Source organism: Rhododendron vialii, chromosome 11a (genome assembly GCF_030253575.1).
Source record: "Rhododendron vialii isolate Sample 1 chromosome 11a, ASM3025357v1".
Lineage (NCBI taxonomy): Eukaryota > Viridiplantae > Streptophyta > Magnoliopsida > Ericales > Ericaceae > Rhododendron > Rhododendron vialii.
In genome coordinates, this window is record NC_080567.1 from 32083540 (window position 1) to 32104093 (window position 20554).

Genomic DNA, 20554 nt, shown 5'->3' on the forward strand with positions numbered 1-20554 from the left:
ATGAAATATGTCTTAGCCAGCAAAAGAGTTCTTCTAGTCCTTGATGATGTGGATCAAATGGACCAACTATCTGCATTAGCTGGCCAACAAGATTGGTGTCACGCCCTCGATTTTCAGCTAAAATAATAATATGTTTTCCACAACAAAAGTCTTCCTATCAACTATATTTACCCTTAACTGTCATGCCAATCCAAAAAAAGAATCAAAATCTCTTCTTCTTCTCTCTAATTTTTTTTTTTTTTTTACATAAAGTCTCCCAAACGTTTACAATTAAATGAGTTCCATACTGATCAAGGAGAGGAATTTACACATAGCTTTACATATATTCTGATCAAAAGGTACAACTTTCCATTACGAGTAAAGTACATAACATGAATTAGACTAGATGATAAACACGTCCTTTATGATACCAATGAAGCTTTCAAGAGACGTCTCAATATACACTCCATGCAATCCAAGCTAAGTGCCATGGCGAGTACCTGAAAGGATAGGGTGAGCTACACTAGCTCGTAGAGATATCCATACCTAAATTACATGCAAAAGTGAAGACAGATCACAAGGGAAAACATTTTCCAAAAGCATACTTGTTTTGTCAAAAGTGAAGTTCAAAATGTCATACTCACGCTGGAAAGTATTTAACTCCATTTCTCAAACAGCAACACTCTCACCCACACACACCAATATTCTTAAAAATCTCAGCTTACCGTTACGGCGTTATCCAAATCAATCCTTGCTTTTTCATTTCCATTTCAATGACCTAAAGATTAATCTTAGTTCTTTAAAGAAATGTTTTCACTTTCTTTTCTCATACAACTAGCCAACCTCACCTCAAAATATACACGCTAGGCATGTAGAGTTAGAACATAAGGTAAGCAATGACAAGTCAAACAATACCGCACCTCAACAACAAGGAAACTCACTCGTCAACCCCAAATCAATCTTCAAATCTCAAGTTTCACATCTAGTAAAAATCTCTTCACAATAAGATTTCTTTTATGAAACTCTCGCAATGCATAGCACCACAAGGTACCAAATATGCATTCACACAAAACAAGTTGACCACCACATATCAGGAAAACAAGCCACAATGATTTGGAGGTCTAAAAGAAGGAATATAAAACATGTATTGACATACTGGACAATCCAAGTTATCAACTCAAACTGACATTTCAATCTTAGTATGATGCTAAATACGATGAAGATTCTCCGTTTTCACTGTCACCTGTTTCGATTTCATTTCCGGGCATTAAGGACCCCCGTGCGTCCACTAAAATCCTTTGGATTCAATTCCGGGCTTTTAAGACCCCCGTGCGTCCACTAAAATCCTTTCATTCCATTCCGGGCTTTTAGGACCCCCATGCGTCCACTAAAATCCTTTCATTCCATTCCGGGCTTTTAGGACCCCCGTGCGTCCACTAAAATCCTTTGGATTCAATTCCGGGCTTTTAGGACCCCCGTGCGTCCACTAAAATCCTTTCATTCAATTCCGGGCTTTTGGGACCCCCGTGCGTCCACTAAAATCCTTTTGGTAGATCCGTGGCTTTCTTGTTACCATTCAATTATCCACCATGCCACTCATATAGTGTCACATATTCTCACTAACAAGCAATCTCTTTATCCACCGTTTCTCTAATCCCCACACATAGCAAAACATATCTCTCACACCAATACTTAGATTCAGTTACACGTAAATAATCTTGTCTTCATCATTTCAATAAAGAAAGCACAAAAACCCACATCCTTCACATTATAAATCAACCATTTATTTCACATCTCATCTTACCACATAATGGACCCCCCCTTTGTGACATCTCCATTAAAGTCTAATTTGCAAATACTTATAAAGATCCTCATCTTTGTAGTACCCATCAATGCTTAACAACCATGCACTCATGCCAAGTGATTCACCAAATTCTGTTTAACTCACTGCAAGTATCCTGTAAGCCCAAAGACTCAATCTCATGGAAAGACATCGAATAATTTACACATCGCGTCAAACATTCTACAACTTAATTTATCATCGATCGTATCATCCATCTAATCCATTTTCTATTCCAATCGTTTACAAGTATTTTAACCCTTATGCTCACTAGTTCTCATATCCCAATAATTAATCATCTAGATCAACTCATCATATCCCCACATATCCAATAGGTGAAATTAATCATTCACACTTGAAGTTCTGACTATATCCGATCAAATAACATAAATTTAAGAACGACATTTAAACCATTGAAAAGTAGGCTTCTCCTTTGAATCCATAGATCATACATCAAAAACGGAGTTCGGGTAACTTAACTACGGCCTTTCAATTATAGCTCCAATATAACAGTAAAAACTGGTACAAAGGCAGAATTTAGGTCAACTTTGGATGCAAATCTGTTATCGCTCGGACATACCCATGATGCATGGGATGTATCGTTGGAAAGCTCTATGTGTCTAGTTTCAACCAAAACAAACGGTGTGTCCTTTCGAGTCCCGAGCTAGGAGTTATGGCCATTTTACCTAAGTCCGCCGGTGCTGTCAGATTCTACGCGGGAATAAGTAAAATTGATTGAAAAATCATAACTCTTTCATCTTAAACCCAAAAATAGTGAAACCAAAGCCAAAAGTTGCACCACGACAAACCCTACACTCAGTAAAAATCCCAGGTTCAGAAACGAGAGGAAATTAACCCAACAATCAAAAGAAAAACACTTTCGCAACCATTTTCGCACCTATCAACCAACCCAGCTTTAGAAATTCACCAAAAATTGTATACTTAACCAAATTAATTGATTCCAATGCCAATCTCTTCTTAACTTAAATATGCAACTCCTGTAAAAGACCCAAAGCCACCCAAAATGTTCATCATGCCCAGAAGTTAAAAGAAAACAGCCACGCACAGATTCGCACATCCAGCAAACAGCCAGTATTCAAAAATTCATAACTAATTGTGTGATTATCGGTTTTGCATTGGTACCGAAATCTTCGTATTGAAACGAACTTTAACAGTTATGAAGACACCAAAAATTGATTCCTAGCAGAAGGGCCCCAAAAAGACAGATTACCAGAACCCACGAAATTTTCAGCATACACTAGATTTATTCAAGACTCAAAATAGGTGATCAAACTTAATCCTTGCACATCAAACCAACACTTAACACATATAAAGAAGGCTGGAGATCCCTACCTCAAGTATCAAGACCAAGCTTTGAGCTCAAACCAAACCCTAGCCTCCAAATCCGAAATATGCCTCCACCGAGCTCTTTCCACGCGATCCGAGGGCCGAGGATGAAGATATGTGCGTGGGTTTTCAAGGATTGATGGTGGAGTAGCAAGAATTTGGTTGAGGGAGTGAGAGAGAGGAGACCGAGAGAAAGGGAGAGGAGGGAGAGAGAGCTTGCGTTAAAAAAAGAAGGGCACTGCTATTCGCAGCCCTCTATTTACTCCCATAGCCCGTTAAAAATTTTCAATTATACTCGACAGTTAGTTACCGAAATTGAGATATATATTCAGCGTCCAATTACCGAAATATAATATTTTTTTCAACAGATGTTTACCGAAAATGCATGTTCGGCAGTTGTTTACCGAAAGTTGAACATATTTTCGACATGTAGTTACCGAAATATAATCTTGTTTTCAACAGCAATTTACCGAAATATTATTTATGATTTTCAACAATCATTTACCGAAATTTAGTGGGCTACGGGAGTAAATAGAGGGCTGCGAATAGCGGCGCCCAAAAAGAAAAGGGGAAAGTGAAGTGTTCTCTTTGTGAGTGTTGATACATATAGCCCTAATGCACTAACACCCCTCTATTCAACAAACATCACATTATAACCCCCAACTCATACACTCTCACACATTAACAACATTTTGTTCAAAACTTAAATTCATATTTATTTATAGACCAATTGCATTATAAATACCAAAGATTAAATGATGAAATTACGGGTCTCTACAATTGGTTTAAGCCAGGAAGTAAAATAATCATAACCATTAGGATTGAGAGGATGATGAATGCTGATGAAATTTATGAAGTGTACAGACCTCAAAAATTAGGCTATGATGAATCACTAGAGCTTTTCAGCTGGCATGCTTTTGGACAAAAGCACCCCATTCAAGGTCACATGGACTTATCAAAAATGTTTGTGCAACATTGCGATGGGCTTCCTCTAGCTCTTCAAGTGTTGGGTTCTTCTGTACGAAGGAAAAATATGGATCTATGGGAAAGTGAGTTACAGAAATTGGAAGCAACTTCTGATAATGCAATTCTGGAAAAACTTGAAATAAGTTATGATTTTCTAAAAGATAAACACGATAAAGATCTATTCCTGGACATAGCTTGTTTCTTTGTTAGAAAAAAGAAAAATAAAACGATCAAAATATTAGAAGGATGTGATTGTTTTCCACTTGCTGGAATTCATAACCTTATCGACCGAAATCTCTTAACAATTGAAAATGAGATGTTGCAAATGCATCAGTTACTTCAGGACATGGGAAAACAAATTATTTGCCGTGAATCTAAGCATCCTGAGAAGCGAAGCAGAATTTGGCGCCCTAGAGAATCCTTCAACATTTTGCTAGAAAAAATTGTAAGAAACATGTTTCGTCTCATGGTTATGTGTATTAATTTTGCACATGCTTGCAAGTATCTAACTATTGTTTCTGTGTTTTTAATTTTCTTCGAAGGTTACGGAAATAATTGAAGGCCTTGTACTTGACATGAACATGTTGAGAAATTCCGACATGTCTGCGATTGAAGCAAATACATTTGAAAAGATGTATAATTAGAGACTACTCAAGCTGAGTGGTGTACAACAATCTGGAACATCCAATGCATTTCCCAAGAGATTACGATGGTTGTATTGGCGTGGTTTTCCATCAGCATCTTTCCCCAATGATTTTCCTCTGGAGAACTTGGTCTCTCTTGACATGCGTTATAGCAACTTGAAGCAACTTTGGAAAGGAGCTAAAGTAAGATACTCTGTTTTGCTTCAATTTTTTAGAAATTTGTAATGATTTCGGTTATTTAGTTGCATGAGAAGAGCACCGTTTAAACTTGTTTGGCATTACGTTTCTTTTCCAAATAGGTTCTTGAATCGTTGAAAATTTTAAATCTCAGTCACTCCCCAAAACTTGAGAAAACTCCGGATTTCTCGAGAATCCCACGCCTAGAGAAATTGTTTCTCAAAGCTTGTCCAAGTTTGTTCAAGGTCGATGAATCTATCGTAGAACTACAGAGGATAGAGTTAGTGAATCTACAAGATTGCAAAAAACTGAGAATGCTTCCAAAAAACATTGGTATGCTAGAATCTCTTGTAGAAATAGATATTTCCGGTTGCTCAAACCTTATGGGGGCAATAGAGGAGCTTGAGAAGATGAAATCACTGCAAGTGCTTAAAGCAAGTAGAATGGAAACTGATCGTTTCCTTACTATGGAGGTTGTATCACAAGCATCTTTTTGGCCTTGGGGCTTGGGTTCCAAAACCAAGTGTAAAAATGTCATTGGCCACTTTACCAAGGTCTTTGGTACGTTTAAATCTTTCTGATTGCAATCTCACTGATGATGCATTTTCTGGGGATCTTAAGCTCTCCAAGTTGAAGCATTTATTTCTTGGTGGAAATCCAGTTTCTAGCCTACCAAACTTCATTAAAGATCTTACAGGCCTCCAAACATTGGATTTATCACGTTGTCCAAAGCTTCAGCAGATTCGATGGTCAACGACCATCTTACATAAACTGGTTGTTGAACGGTGCGATGCATTGAAAAAAGTAACGTTCGAGGGTGGGACCTATATTGACCTCGTCGTAGATAATCATTCCTATAATTTATCTCACATTCAGGACCGTTACAAGTTCTTACCCATCAGAGAAGTGGATGTGGAACTGCTCAACAGTATTGGCTTCTTCAACTTGGACTCTATGGCAGAAGTTGATCTTACCTTTCGACAATTGAGGGGGAGGACTGTCAAGGGTCCCATTCAGGTTCTCTCTCTCTCTTTCTCTCTCTCTCTCTCTCTCTCTCTCTCTCTCTCTCTCTCATGCATTTAACTGTTTTAACCATGGATTTCATCTTCCCAGATACTGTATGAAGATAATGTATTCAACACAGTTTTTCCTGGGAGAGAAGTTCCACATTGGTTTAGCAATAAGAACGGTGGATCCACCATATCATTTACTGCCACCTTATCTCCTCATTTCGGTTTTCGAGGCTTGAATCTTTGTGTGGTGTATACACTTCTGGAAGAGAGAGAACCTGAATATTCGTTGCCACTTGGGGACGAGGGATATGGGATAAATTACAAGGGATACGGGATAAATTATCAGCCCCTACAATTTGAAATCCATAACAAGAGCAGTGGCATGAAGACCGTATATGCGTCAAGCTTCGTTGGCATTCCGGGAGAAGCTGGAGATGTGGTATGGTTAATCCATTGTTTCGTAGCAAATCTGTTGACAGAGGGCGATGAAGTGGAAGTTTCGTTCATGATTATAGATCGACAACGACAAATTAAGGAGTGTGGAGTTCACGTTCTGTACTTCGAAGCACAGGGAGAAGTATCCCAATACGTTAGCAGTATACAACATTCATGGGATCGAAGTTATTCTCTGTATATACCTGAGGAAGGTTCGAACTTTTTCTGCCCTTGTTCTTATATATGCATATTAACAGCAACATCCAGCTAGCTTGTAGTGATGGTCTGGCTTGATATGACTTCAAATATATATGAGCACTTGAGCAAACTACAAGTTTGCGTAGGTTTCTTATCTTAGAAAGATGATACATAGAAAATTGAAACCCTTGAGATGCCAATATCATTGGACATTCTACTTAGTTATTTCTAGTCTTGAACTGACACGTACAAAAATATGTAATAGTTTAACCTGAATGTTCTTTATTTCTTATGAAAAAGTTGTGCGCAAGAAGGACCGAAAACCAAACACACACAAACATGAATCAACACAGAGAGAGAAGTTTCATCTATTCACAACCATAGATTACAAAATAACTCTCTCGGAGGAGGAGCACCCCATGCCGGAGCTCAACTCTGTTGGAAAAATAATATAACTTGTTTTATTTCGAGAGTTATTAGTTGGTTTTGACTTTTCATAGTTGTTAGTGGGAGTGTGTTTTAAGTAATGGTGATTGAAAGGTATGAGTTAGGCTAGTGAAAAGTCTCTAATTATATTGTTAGTGGTGATCATGGATGTAATGCATGATAATTAGAAGTAATTAATAAGAACATTTTGTTATTCCTAGAATAAGCATGTAATTAATTTAGTCTTTGGAAGTATGAGTGGAATAAAAATCCTAGTACACTTCTCCCATATTGTCTTCTTCTATTTTGTGAGTGTGTGTATGTGCGTGCGCTCTTGCCTCCATCAAACTCATCTCCTTCACTCTCAACACACTTTATCTCAGACCCATGCCTATACAATTACATGTATAAATAGGCTCAAAGGGGAGCCTTGTATCCAACGGAAAGAAGACAAGGCACACAGCCAAAGAGACGAGAATTTGACCATATCTTAAATGCTCTGTTGCTTCTATTCTCTGTTGCTTCTACAATTGCAGCTGATGTCTAAGGCTTCTAGAAGGCCACCTTTTTGGTCCATTAATCTGAGCCAAATCCTCACAGGGATGTATCGAAGGAGGACATTACTGCAATTCCCAGATAATTGGGCCCAATGAATCTGGAGGCTTTTTCTCAAAGGACCTATGAAATCGATCGAATGCATGAACTGAGAGAAGTTCAGGTACATCAAAAGTGTATCCATTTTTTTCTACAATTGGACCGGTCCTATTCCGCAAGAGGACTAATAAGATGTAATGGCGGACATGGGGAACACCTGCCTTCACAAAAAGCTAGCTCTTGGACGTCAATCTTCAGGTACGTCAAATGTGTATCCATTTTTTTTGGTGCTGCAACAAGCTGTATTAGAATAGAAAAATTGTAATGAATAAATATGTCTTGGATAGGTCATTGATTGGATACATGCATCTCCGTCAAGTGTAATAATTAGTATCAGGATTTAGAGTTGGGATAAGCCTGATGCAGATAGAGCATGGCTCCCATGCTTGTCATGGCTTTATTGTTGGTTTAAGTGCGTGAAGAAGTTATTCACGACTTCGCATGATCTCGGCCGTCCGTTTCGGCTTTGGACGGTCTGGATTTAAATGCAACTTTTCCAAGGAAGAGTTAAACGTTTTGAGAATTGATGGTCTCAATGTCTCATAATCATATTTCCATTAACTTCATATTTTACACCTATGCTCGTCTACCTTCCGCTTTAATCTTGGGAAAAACTGAAGTTGCTCCAAAAGCTTATCGAAATTCAAAACCTTGCTTAGTTAGAAAGTCGTGGCTCAAATACGCCCCAAAGGACAGAAATTTAAGACTGTTGAACCATTGTTCTCCCTAAAAACAGCCAGCAAAATTCCTATGCTCTGAGCTCATATCCATTTAAAAGTAGCAGCTCAAGAAAATCCATTACAAAACCGAATATGGTGGAAACATGAATCGTGATGAATTGCAGAATAAAAATGCTTAAGTGGACAGTTGATATCTGATGATCCTCTCTCTTAAATACAAGTACAATGAGTCAAGCACTATTCCCAGTGCGTTTCTTAGCTCTGCAATATCTTTATCCTGCTTAATAGTCAAGTCTCAGATATTGGATTTTGCTTTGTGGCACCCCAAAGTTAACGTTCTCATAGCGCAACCTTAATTCAAACACCTCAATTTCCAGAATCTTTCTTCTTCTTTCTTCGTGAGATACGGATTGGTTGCACATCTTTAATTGGCTATGACTACTTTCTTGAGATTCTAGTTTGTGAATCTAAGCTTGTTTGCACTGAAGAAATTAATCTCTTCAAACTGTTCTGATTTCTCTCTCTCCCCACTGTGATTACTCAACTGGAACAGGGCTTGAATCCTCTTATGAGCTTCTTCAAGACATCTAGACTGTTCACTACTCCATTTCAACTTACCGTCAACATCCATATTCTCCTCCTCTATTTTGATTATCACATCGTCTAGCTTTGTCAGCTCTTCAGATGCCTTGGCTTTTCCTCCACTTCGAAAAACTTTTTCCGTGCAATCAACAATTGTCTGTTGGAGTCCTTCGGTTTCTTGATTACTACCAACAATCCTCTTCTCACAATCTTGTGCTTTTTTTGTTTCTTCATCTATAGCTGACACCAATGCCTCATTTTCTCCCTCCAGTATTGTAATTTTCCTTCCCATGTTCTACTTGTAGCTTCTCATTAGCGAAATTGGAGTTGCTTAAGCAACTATGCCTTTTCGTGCAAGTTGTATTTGAGGTCTTCACATATTTGCGTCACTTGAGTTATTTCCAGGCTTGGCATTTAGCTGTTGGACTTGTTTCTCAATAAGTGAATTAACTTATGCAAATTTAACCAGTTGTTCATTGTGAGCTTTCCTCGAACAGCTCTTTCTTGGCCCGGCTTTCTTCCTTGAGCTTTCCATTCCGTGCTTTGAGAGCATCGATCTAACTCGCCGTAAACTCCAACCATTTCCTTTCTTCTAATTTTGAGCATCAAGACTTCCTTGTACAATTACAAAGGGATGAAAGTGAGGAAACATATTGCCGTGCTGAGAAAAACAATTTGTTTGAAGAGACAAAACTCAAGAAAATGGGCAGTGCATACACTGCTAGTTATAATTAGTAAACCACTTTCAGCATATAAAACAGAGAAATATTGAAAGACCTATGTTTAGGGACTACAGAAAACGTGTTGTTTCATACCAAAACTGCTAATCAATCCTACAATTTGACTATGTAATGTGAATGAAACATCACTTATGTAATTTAAGTTGGGTTCTGCTTAGAAATTTCTAACTAGAGTACTTCCAATAAGTAAATTTTGGGTGTAAATTATTACATACTCTTGGTTTTTTTTTTTTTTGTTGGGTACTTTTTTGGTTTTGGTTGCCCCATGGTGGGGGTTGCCCAAGCCCGGAGCTGGGTCTAGGCAATGGTGACTCCAAAATTTTGGAAACATAGGGTCATTCATAAGCATAAATTCTCTTACCAATTATAAGTAAAATAATTAGTAGTAATGACAATTAATAATCTAGTTCGACAAAAAACACATCAAAAGCTCAACAAGCATTTCAACTAAAAAAATAAAAGATATCAAAAGTATGTAAAAATAATCTTCTTTTTAGTTTCCCTTTTTTAGAAGAAAAAAACTCAATAAGTTCTACAATTGCGTTTGACGGGGTTTCGCCTTTTGGAGGCCCAACGCCACTTAACATCACACATTTTCGTGAAGTTCATATATGTACTCCCTCCGTCCCTTTTTAAATGCCCTACTTCGTAACTCTAACTTATTATAAAAACATCATCATTATACCTTTCACATCAACTTTTTCCTCCACTTTTCCTACTTACCCATCATCATTATACTTTTTACTCACTAACTTTTTTTCAAAATGGAATCTACTTTTAGAAATAAAATAGACAATATACCAACTTTTACCCACTAACTTTACCAAATGGACACTTATTAAGGGACAACCCAAAATGGAATACTGGACTATAATAAGGGGACGGAGGGAGTAGTATTTAAAAGTATTAGGGGCACCACATAACGGTTCCTCGAGACCACCAAATAGTTGTTATACAAAGGTGAGGTGGGTTTAATGATGGGAAATATTCTCATACGGTAGTGTCATCAAATGGTAATGGGGTGGCGTTTTAAGTTTCAAGGAGAAAAATCATCCAGTGTGGTATCATCATCAAATTGCAATAGGTTCATTTACTCCCTCCGTTCCAAAACTGTCATCCATTAGTTTTTTTCCTTCTGTGGGGTCGCCCGACCCTACTTCGCCACTGAGTATAGGTACCGGTGTCGGACACTCCATGATTTAGATAACGATATCGGATAAGTGGCCGACATATACTATTATTTTATGACAGAGAATACGATTGAAAGTGTAGTTTGATTCATTTTTAGCCACTATGTCTTTGGAGATTTTATAGCATAGAAGAAAATTAACTTACAGGGGTAATGGAAGTCAAGTTAGTACCACCGGACCAAGACGTACACACACGCACAAACAACATGAGCAATCAAACTTTGAACAAGATTTACAAGATGTTTTCTCAATAGACCAATCGGGTATCCCACTTGCACAAAATCTTTACCGACTTCGTGGTCCAAGTAAAACTCTAGTCTAGGTTTTGAATTCCATTTAACCAACTATCCATCTATTACGAAATTAGTACTCCTTGACTGTTGAGAGTCTCTGATTCATATTGATTGAAAAGCTAAGCATCGTAAATGGTGAACAATCCGATTGTATATTAAAGTCCAACCATTTATTTATTTATTCGATGTGGGGACAATCTTCTCTTCATGTGTGACCAATGCATTGGGTCTAACTCCCCTTCTATCCGATCCACTTGAAACTCCTCTTTAATTCTTGATTTTTTTTTATTCTCCAACACTGATTTAACTCCGGACTTCACCACACCCACTCCATCAATCGAGAGCCAACCCCTTCACTCCATCGAGAGCCTCCATGAAACACACTTTTCCCATCCGCTTGCATCCTTGCTCCATCTAGAGTTTCCATGCAAGTCCACCAAATCGATTTAGTCTGCCTAAAGATCTTAAGCCATCGGCTCTGATATCACATGTCGGAAGTCTGATCCGCCTGAGGTTTTCCCATGTGTGTAAGCGGTGAGCAATCCAATTGCGCATGTATGTCAAGATTCAACCGTTTTTGTATTTATCCGATGTGGGAGTAAATCATTCACACATGCATGTTCCCAACAATCTCTCCCTCATATGTGAACCATGCATTGGGCCTAACTCCCCCTCGATCCAATCCACGTGACTCCTCCTTAATTCTTGATCTTTTTTTACACTCCAACACTGATTTAACCCCGGACTTTACCGCACCCACTCCATCAACCAAGAGCCAACCCCTTTACTCCATCAGGAGCCTCCATGCAGCACACTTTTCCCATTCGCCAGCATTCTTACTCCATCGAGAGCCACATTGAATTTTTCCCTCTCTATCAAGAGTCTTCGTGCAAGCCCACCAAATCAGTTTGAGTCCGCTTAAAGGTCCTTCGCCATTGGCTCGGATACCACTTGTTGGAAGTTTAATCCGCCAAAGGTTCTCTCGTGTGCGCATAGGCTCAATCCTATAGCGAGTATCTACAGAGTCTATACTACATTATCTGGACCTAATACACATTAAATGACTCATATTCACTTAAAATATTAAGCTTTATTAAGTGACGAGTCATCTTATTAAGGTCCAACATGTTTCCAACATCAACCAAATATCTTTTTCCTCAAAGACAAATTTCAAGAGGTCCACTTTGTCGGGCTCACTTGCACAAAAATCTTTCCCGACTTGCACAAAAATCTTTTTTGGTTTTTTTTTCCCAGAGCCAAATTCAATGGGTGCACTTATTATTCTGGGGCCCACTTGCACAAAATCTTTACAGACTTGGACCACGGGCAAACTGCTACGGTTTTGTGTCAAAAATATGTCGTGGCAAAAATTGGTGCTTCTCTTCTTCATCTCTAATAACAGTCTGGACCCACCATTCGAGTTGATTTAATATACTTTGCTTAGACATCAAGTGGAATTAGATTTTGCGATTGAGCTCCAGATGCTATCCCGCGGCTTCGTGAGTCCTAAAACGCAATTAACAAGTATCAAATTCAAAGTAGCGCATTAAATATACATAACAAGCCTTAGTTAGGATGTGCAAACAGACGTATTTATGCAACTATCATTGACAAAAAACATTGAAATGAGAAGATACTCCTTCATTCTCAAATTTTGCTTTTATCCTCTAATAAAACTATGGGTGTACAACAATTGTATACCGCATTGTGTAGAACTAACCTCAGGATCTAACATAAATTATTAGAGTCTCTCATTTTATTTAAAATATATTTGTAAGAATCTCTGTAAAAAAAAAAAAGCTTAGTCAGATATAGTTAAGGGCCCAAATGAATGTAAATATATGTATAAAGTGTTTGTGTATGTGTTTGTGGTTTTCTTAAACAATCATGCTATTACCACACCCAAATACACATTCAATCACACATCCACACTCATAATAAGAGTGGGGTTCGCACACACTATACATCTAATGTGTGTAGAATCCATCTCCTATTGTGAGTGTGAATGTGTGATTGAGTGTGTATATGAGTGTGGTGTTAGAATGGTTGTTTCTTAACAACCAACATTTCATCAGCAATAGCACTGTCCGCACAGTCTCCAGACAAAGTTGCAGTGCAGCAGTCAATGACTTCGTGTTCCCTCCTCCATAGAGCATAAACGGCATAGCTCTTCCCCAGAAACACTTTGAGAGCTAGTAATATTCCTCCTCTGATCATCATTATTTTTAGGAGCTAGTAATATTCCTTCCTCTTCCACTTTGAATATACGCGTGGTTCCATTTCCGTGGACCCCACAGCAAAATCTCAGCCAAATAAAATACTACTAGTACTCAACTCGTCGCCAAATCTCCCAGCAAAAATTGTACGTACCAATAAAGAAAGAAAAAAGAAATCAGCTCTGAGCAAAAACGAAGCTCTGCTTTCTGTAACTCTGTTCGATCAATGGCTACTTCGGAATCCCAAAATCCCGAACTCATCAAAGCTAGATACGACATTTTCTTGAGCTTCAGGGGCTTAGACACCCGTAAGAAGTTCACGGATCACCTCTACCATGGTCTCACGCGCGAGGGGTTCCGAACATTCAGAGACGACGACGAGATCGAGAGGGGTGAGGATATCAAGCTTGAGTTGCGGGAAGCAATCCAGAATTCGAGGATGTCGGTGATCGTGTTATCGGAGAACTACGCTAGTTCGACGGCGTGCCTGTGTGAACTTCAGGCGATTGTCAAGCTCTGTAAGAAGTCAGATCATTTCGTTTTGCCCGTGTTTTACGAGGTGGAACCTGAGGAGCTCAAGGAGCAGTCAAAGAATCTGGTCTTCGAAGAAAAGGAAGTGATGAATGTTGAGAAAGTGAAGGGATGGAGTGCAGCGCTTAATGAGGTTGCGAGCATGGCTGGGATGGTTTCCCGGAAGGAATCTCTTGGGTAATTAACTCCCTTTTTACTTTCATATGCATATATAGTTCTTCCGTTCTTTTTTAAATATCCCCTACGAGATTTCGGCATTTAAATCTTAAAAAAATATTTGTTTAAAACCAAATTAAAGTACTTAATGTATACTTTAATTTGATGTAAAAAAAAAAAACCATATAAATATATTTTTGGAGGGTATGAATTTCCACAAGAGACATTTAAACTAGGCCAGAGGGAGTATTAGATTGGAGAATTAACCTTGGGTAGCACGGACAACACAAAAGGAGCATGCTCCTTTAGATTAACGGACAATTGTAAGGCCGTGAGCTGGTCGGGATCTCCTAAAAGAGCTTTTTCCCTCTCTCGGAGCATCTCCAACACAATGTCCTCTATAACTCTGTTTAAGAGGATCAAAATAAAGTATTGTATTCAAAAAGTGATATTTTAGAGGGGTTCACTATTTCTGTTCATTCCAACCATAATCTCTATATCTCTATTTTTTTTTATCTTCATTTCAAATTTTATTTCACTTTGAGTCCAATAATTGTGTATTTCAATGTCAACTTCAATTATTTTTCTAATTTTATATTCAAAAAATGGTTTTGAAGGATCCTTCATTTTCTTTTCACATACTCCAAATATAAAGGATAAAAATCAATTCTGCAAAATGGAGGCAAATATGGAGGATGGGTTGGAGTACATAATTCCTCTAAAATAAAGGAATGAAGCTATGGGAGATTTGGAGTTATGGAGTATGCATTGGAGATACTCTCTCAATCCTTGTTAAAAAGCTATTCTCACTTATTGAATAAGTTAGTGTAGCTTATTACGTATAGGGGGCTACTGTTTCAGTTGTATTATGAGAGTAACCACTTTTTGCATGTCGCCAAAGGATAGGTCTGTCTCCAATTTTCCTCCGCCCATACCTCCAATGATTGGGGACTACATGTGTTATGTTGGTGTTGTTATTGAAGGCCCGTCTTTTCTTTTTTGGGTGTTCCAAAATCAATGTCTATTTTCAAAAGTCAACCCAGAAAAGACTTCTAATTTCCCTTTATGCCTTTTCTGCTTTAGATTTAGATATTTATTTTAGCAAACCAAAACTAAGGAAACTGATATTGGCACTCCAAAAATTGATGCAGGCACTCTCAAATCAATGTAATTCCAAAGTCACTTTCCTTTGTTTTTTGGAGTGCTTCCATTAATTTTTAGAGTGCCAATATCATTTTCTCAAAACTAATTCAAAAGTTGGCGCCATTATAGGGTAAGAGTTGTCCTCTCTGTTTTTCTCAAAAGTCGGCGCCATTATTGCAAATGGATTTGACCTCTGTTTTTTCAATTTCAATCACGCAGTCTAGTTTCAAGGGCAAAATAGGAAAGAAAAGTTCTATTTAGGCAATAATGATGTTAAATAGTGGGATTCCCAAAAAGGGACATTGAATTAGGAACGCAGGGAGTAACAAATAGCATTAAGAGGGCAAAAACCGCACGTAATATTAGTTACCTGACTATTCTCTGAATTGCATGTGTTTACCAACCCACTAGAGATGCCGTTTGGTTTTGTTAATGGACCCACCTGGGCCACCCAATAAGCCAACAAATGGGCCTATACAATGTTATTGGGCTCAATGAATTAATTGGTTTTAGGCCCTTAATATGTATGAGACCAGTCAGATTGGGCTATCAAAGACTCTCTACCCATCCCGGTTCGGGCCTCTTGGGCCTTGCCCAAGGGCCGACCCTGCCTTATTTAACCAAACATTAGCATCTGAGTATAGTATAGAGAATAGTCCAGCCCTTCTCTGATTTTTGTGCCATTTACGACTGCCATGCATAACTCTCCCCAAAAAGCTCCACCATTCACAATGAACCGTTAGAAGGCATTTTGATGGTGTGGAAAGCTCTCTAGTTAGAATTGAAGGCCTTTTCCTTTGTAGTTTGCAAAGTTGGGAGTCCAGGGAAAGTGATGCTACTCTTGATCAAATCCTTCAGTTCATAGGTTTCTTTGACATGCATGACTGTGCATAGGACCTCTTTGTTTGTGGCCTTTTTTATGTTGATGGCATCTACTTAAATCCTCGTTTTTAGTATACCCTTACTCTTATTGATAAAAAGAAGAAGAAGAAGAAGAAACGACGGAATAGAGTAAGAAGTTTTGAGTAATCATTTGTTTGGATATTGGCATGGAAATTTTGATTTTTCCTTCCAAATATTTTCTGCTCTTATTGTGCTTCATTTTCCATATATTGAACTTTTAGATATGAAGCCGAGTTCATTGAGGAAATTGTTGGTGAACTCAAAAGCAAGCTACCCGGCAAGCAATTGAGGGTTGGCAATCATCTAGTAAGTATGGATTTGCGAACCAAGCTTGTTACTTCATGGCTAAAAGATAGGTCAACCGGGGTTGGCATTCTTTTGATATGTGGAATGGGTGGAATAGGGAAGACGACGATTGCTAAAGTTGTTTTCAATTCAAACCATGGTAGATATGATGCTGCTTGTTTTCTCCAAAATATTAGGGAAGTCGCCAAAGGACAGAATGGATTAGTTCGTTTACAAAGACAACTTCTTTCAGATATTTTAAGGAAAGAAGAGCACGAAGTAAACGATGTTGATGATGGATGTAGGAGGATGAAGTATGTGTTAAGAAACAAAAGAGTTCTTCTTGTCCTTGATGATGTGGATCAAAAAGACCAACTAGTTGCATTAGCTGGCCAACAAGATTGGTTTTCCCCTGGAAGCAAAATTATCATAACCACTAGGATCGAGAGCATGATAAATGCCGATGAAATTTATGAAGTGTGTAGGCCTGAAAAATTATCCCGTGATGAATCACTTGAGCTTTTCAGTTGGCATGCTTTTGGACAAAAACACCCCATTCAAGGTCACATGGACTTATCGAAAAGGTTTGTGCAACATTGCGATGGACTTCCTCTAGCTCTTAAAGTGTTGGGATCCTCTGTACGACGTAAAAACATAGATATATGGGAAAGTGAGTTACAAAAGTTGGAAACAGCTTCTTGTAATACAATTTTGGAAAAACTTGAAATAAGTTATGATTCTCTGAAAGATAACCACGATAAAAATATATTCTTGGACATAGCTTGTTTCTTTGTTGGAAAGCATAAAACTGAAACAATCACAATACTAGAAGGATGTGATTATGCTGCACTTGCTGGAATTCATAATCTCGTCGACAGAAATCTCTTGAAAATTGTGAATGAGAAGCTACAAATGCATGAGTTACTTCAGGACATGGGAAAACAAATTGTTTACCGTGAATCTAATTATCCAGAGAAGCATAGCAGAATTTGGCGCCCTAAAGAATCCTTCAACATTTTGCGAGAAAAAATTGTAAGAAACATGTTGTTCACGGTTATGTGTATTGATTTTTCAAAAGCTTGCTATTATCTAACTAGTCTTTTTGTGTTTTTATTTTTCTTCTAAGGGTACGAAAACAATTGAAGGCCTCGCACTTGACATGAGCATGTTGAGAAATTCAAACATGGTTGTCTTTGAAGCAAATACATTTGAAAAGATGTATAATCTGAGACTACTCAAGATGATTGGTGTAAAACTCTCTGGAACTTATAAGGCATTTCCCAAAAGATTACGATGGTTGTGTTGGCATGGTTTTCCTTCAAAATCTTTCCCCAATGATTTTCCTTTGGAGAACTTGGTCTCTCTTGACTTGCGTTATAGCAACTTGAAACAAGTTTGGAAAGGAACCAAGGTAAGATAATCTGTTTTGCTTCTCTTTTTACAGTTCTATAATTATTTCAGTAACTAACTTATGTGAGAAAAGCACCTTTTAAATAATTTGCCTGGCATTATTTTCCTTTTTCGAATAGGTACTTGGATCGTTGAAAATTTTAAATCTCAGTCACTCCTCAAAACTTGCAAAAACTCCAGATTTCTCTAGAATTCCCAACCTAGAGAAATTGGTTCTCAAAACTTGTCCAAGTTTGTTCGAGGTTAATGAATCCATCGTAGAACTACAAAGGATAGAGTCACTGAATCTACAAGATTGCAAAAATCTGAGAAAGCTTCCAAGAAATATTGGTATGGTAGAATCACTAGTGGAAATAGATATCTCCGGCTGCTCAAATCTTATGGGGGCAATGGAGGAGCTGGAAAAGATGAAGTCATTGCAAGTGCTCAAGGCTAGTGGAATGTATATAAATCGTGTCCTTACTATGGAGGTTGTATCACAAGCATCTATTTGGCCTTGGGTTCCAAAACCAAGGGTGCAAATGTCATTGGCCTCTTTACCATGCTCTTTGGTACATTTAAATCTTTCTGATTGCAATCTCACTGATGACTCATTTCCCAGGGATCTTAATAAGCTCTCCAAGTTGCAGCACTTATTTCTACGCAAAAATCCATTTTCTCGCGTACCAAACTTCATTAAAGATCTTACAGGCCTCAAAACGTTAGATTTATCATATTGTCAAAAGCTCCAGCAGATTCGATGGTCATCGACCATCTTACATCATCTGCTTGTCATAAACTGCGATGCATTGGAAGAAATAACTTTTGAGACTGGGGCCGATATTAGAGACATCACACCTGCTTTTTGCTGGAACTTAAATCACGTTCAGAATAATTTCAAGTTCTTACCCGTCAGAGAAGTTGATGTGGAACTGCTCGACAGTATTGGCTTCTTCAACTTGGACTCTATGGCAGATGTTGAGGCTACCATTGTGATTGACTTTTCGTGGGTGGGACGCAAGCTTCCCATTCAGGTTCTCTCTCTCTCTCTCTCTCTCTCTCTCTCTCTCTCTCTCTCTCTCTCTCTCTCTCTCTCTCTCTCTCTCTCTCTCTCTCTCTCTCTCTCTCATTTAATGGTTGTAACCATGGATTTCATCTTCCCAGATAATGTATAAAGATAATGTATTCAACACCTTTTTTCCTGGGAGAAGAGTTCCACATTGGTTTAGCAATAAGAACGGTGGATCTACCGTATCGTTTACTGCGACCTTATGTCCTCAATATTTCGGTTTCCGAGGCTTGAATCTTTGCGCGGTGTATACGCTTCCGGAAGAGAGAGAATATTGGTGTCCGCGTAGATTTTATTTCGAAATCAACAGCAAGAGCAGTGGCACGAAGACCGTCTATGGATCAGCGTTCTGCGGGATTCCAGAAAAAGGTGGAGACATGGTGTGGTTAAGCCATTGTTTCCAAGCAAATCTGTTTACAGAGGGCGATGAAGTGGAAGTTTTGTTCGGGATTAACGGTGGTGGAGAAATTAAGGAGTGTGGAGTCCACCTTTTATACTTCGAAGAAGAGGGACAAGTATTCCGATACATTAGCACTATACAACGTTCATGGGATTCAAATTTGTCTCCGTATGAGCCTGAGGCAGGTGCGAACCTTCTCTGCCTTTATCCCGTTTATGGTGTACCCGTGGTTAATGAATGTCATGTAAATCTATATCTGTATTAAAACTATTATGCGGAAAATAGATATAACAGGATCTTGAATTCAACACATCTCAAGAACAATAAATAGCGTACATTTGTTGGCCATCGTGATTATAGAGAACAAACCCTTTAAATAGAAACACCTTAATTCTTGGCTCACCTTTTTCTCTCTGTCTCTACTTTTCTAGAATACCCCAGTAACTTTAATTGATGGAAAAACCTCTAAAATAAGGGGTGGGTATTCTACCTTTTATAGAGGAGAGAAGAGGGCCTTAGAGATAATTATTAAAAGATACCTAGTCCATTAAGGTCTCTTTTATTATCAAGAGTTTTTCTTCATCTATAATTCTAATTAGTTATCGTAATAAACCATATCACTTTATTGGCTTATCTAACACTGGAGTCCCACATGCACAAAACGTGGAGGCTAGTGGGCCACATTAATGGGAAAAAACTAACATTCTCCCACTTGGCCCATTAAGCCGATTGTGATGTAAAGTGTAGTTTTTTCAAAATATGCATTTTGTTTAAAACGACTCGAGTAGGCTCCACACTAAAAACTTTAACACATGATCACGGATTTAAAACAGCCAATAGGTTCAAACCAATTAGAAACTTTAATACTGTGATTAATTCAGACCACCAATGTGAGTCATAGCGGTTGTATAGCACCATGCTATATTCCCTTCTATGCACCACACCATTGATAACCTTTACTAACCAAAGTCCATAATAGGAAAAACATCATTATTTAGGCTGTAATGCCTAAAACCCCTGTAATTTGTCTTGTCAAGACATTTCTTGTTGAACATAATCCAAAATAATATGTGCACGCATAATTGGAAATAGAAAAAATCAGAAACAAACTTTTATTTGCGCTAAACAGTGTCATGCACAATAGCTACTCAATCAAGAGTTGTTAAAAAACTCATCCGGACAACATGTTATAAGTCTTTGGTGACAATCCTTCGTTAATAGATCAACAATCATAAGAGTAGTAGTCAGTCAATTTTCAATTGACACTTCTCGTTTCTGGACTCGTTCTCTAACAACCA

General features: G+C 38.2%; 2 protein-coding genes and 1 long non-coding RNA gene across 6 annotated transcripts in view; 2 read left to right on the top strand and 1 right to left on the bottom strand.

Annotated features, from left to right (window-relative positions):
* The window catches only part of LOC131307845 (disease resistance protein RUN1-like), a 63256-nt gene extending 44172 nt beyond the window's left edge, over positions 1-19084 (top strand). The window contains exons 6-8 of one of the 4 annotated variants that reach the window (XM_058334560.1): positions 5508-5970; positions 6067-6613; positions 7562-8003. In XM_058334560.1, the coding sequence (XP_058190543.1) occupies positions 5508-5970; positions 6067-6613; positions 7562-7572 (1021 nt within the window). In that variant the 3' untranslated portion in view covers positions 7573-8003. Of the gene's footprint in view, positions 1-5507; positions 5971-6066; positions 6779-7561; positions 8004-17927 lie in introns of those variants that run through there. The other 3 variants (XM_058334559.1, XM_058334558.1, XM_058334561.1) reach the window with 3 other exon arrangements.
* LOC131307867 (uncharacterized) lies at positions 198-3395 on the bottom strand. Its single transcript, XR_009194245.1, has 2 exons — positions 3173-3395; positions 198-525 (listed from the first exon to the last, which is right to left on the bottom strand). It is a non-coding gene; the product is annotated as an uncharacterized LOC131307867 (long non-coding RNA).
* LOC131307853 (disease resistance protein RPV1-like) lies at positions 3981-5416 on the top strand. The gene is made up of 3 exons (XM_058334575.1): positions 3981-4577; positions 4675-4959; positions 5076-5416. Exons 1-2 carry the CDS (start codon positions 3996-3998, stop codon positions 4774-4776), a joined length of 684 nt encoding a protein of 227 aa, XP_058190558.1. The 5' UTR covers positions 3981-3995; the 3' UTR covers positions 4777-4959; positions 5076-5416.
* Positions 19085-20554: the final 1470 nt, after the last annotated feature.

What these genes read in the sequence shown, in the direction of transcription:
- LOC131307853 (XM_058334575.1), top strand. Translation starts at nt 3,996, where the DNA reads ATGATGAATGCTGATGAAATTTATGAAGTGTACAGACCTCAAAAATTA. An exon ending in ACATTTTGCTAGAAAAAATT is followed by an intron (nt 4,578 to 4,674) that starts GTAAGAAACATG and finishes TTTTCTTCGAAG; the next exon opens with GTTACGGAAATAATTGAAGG.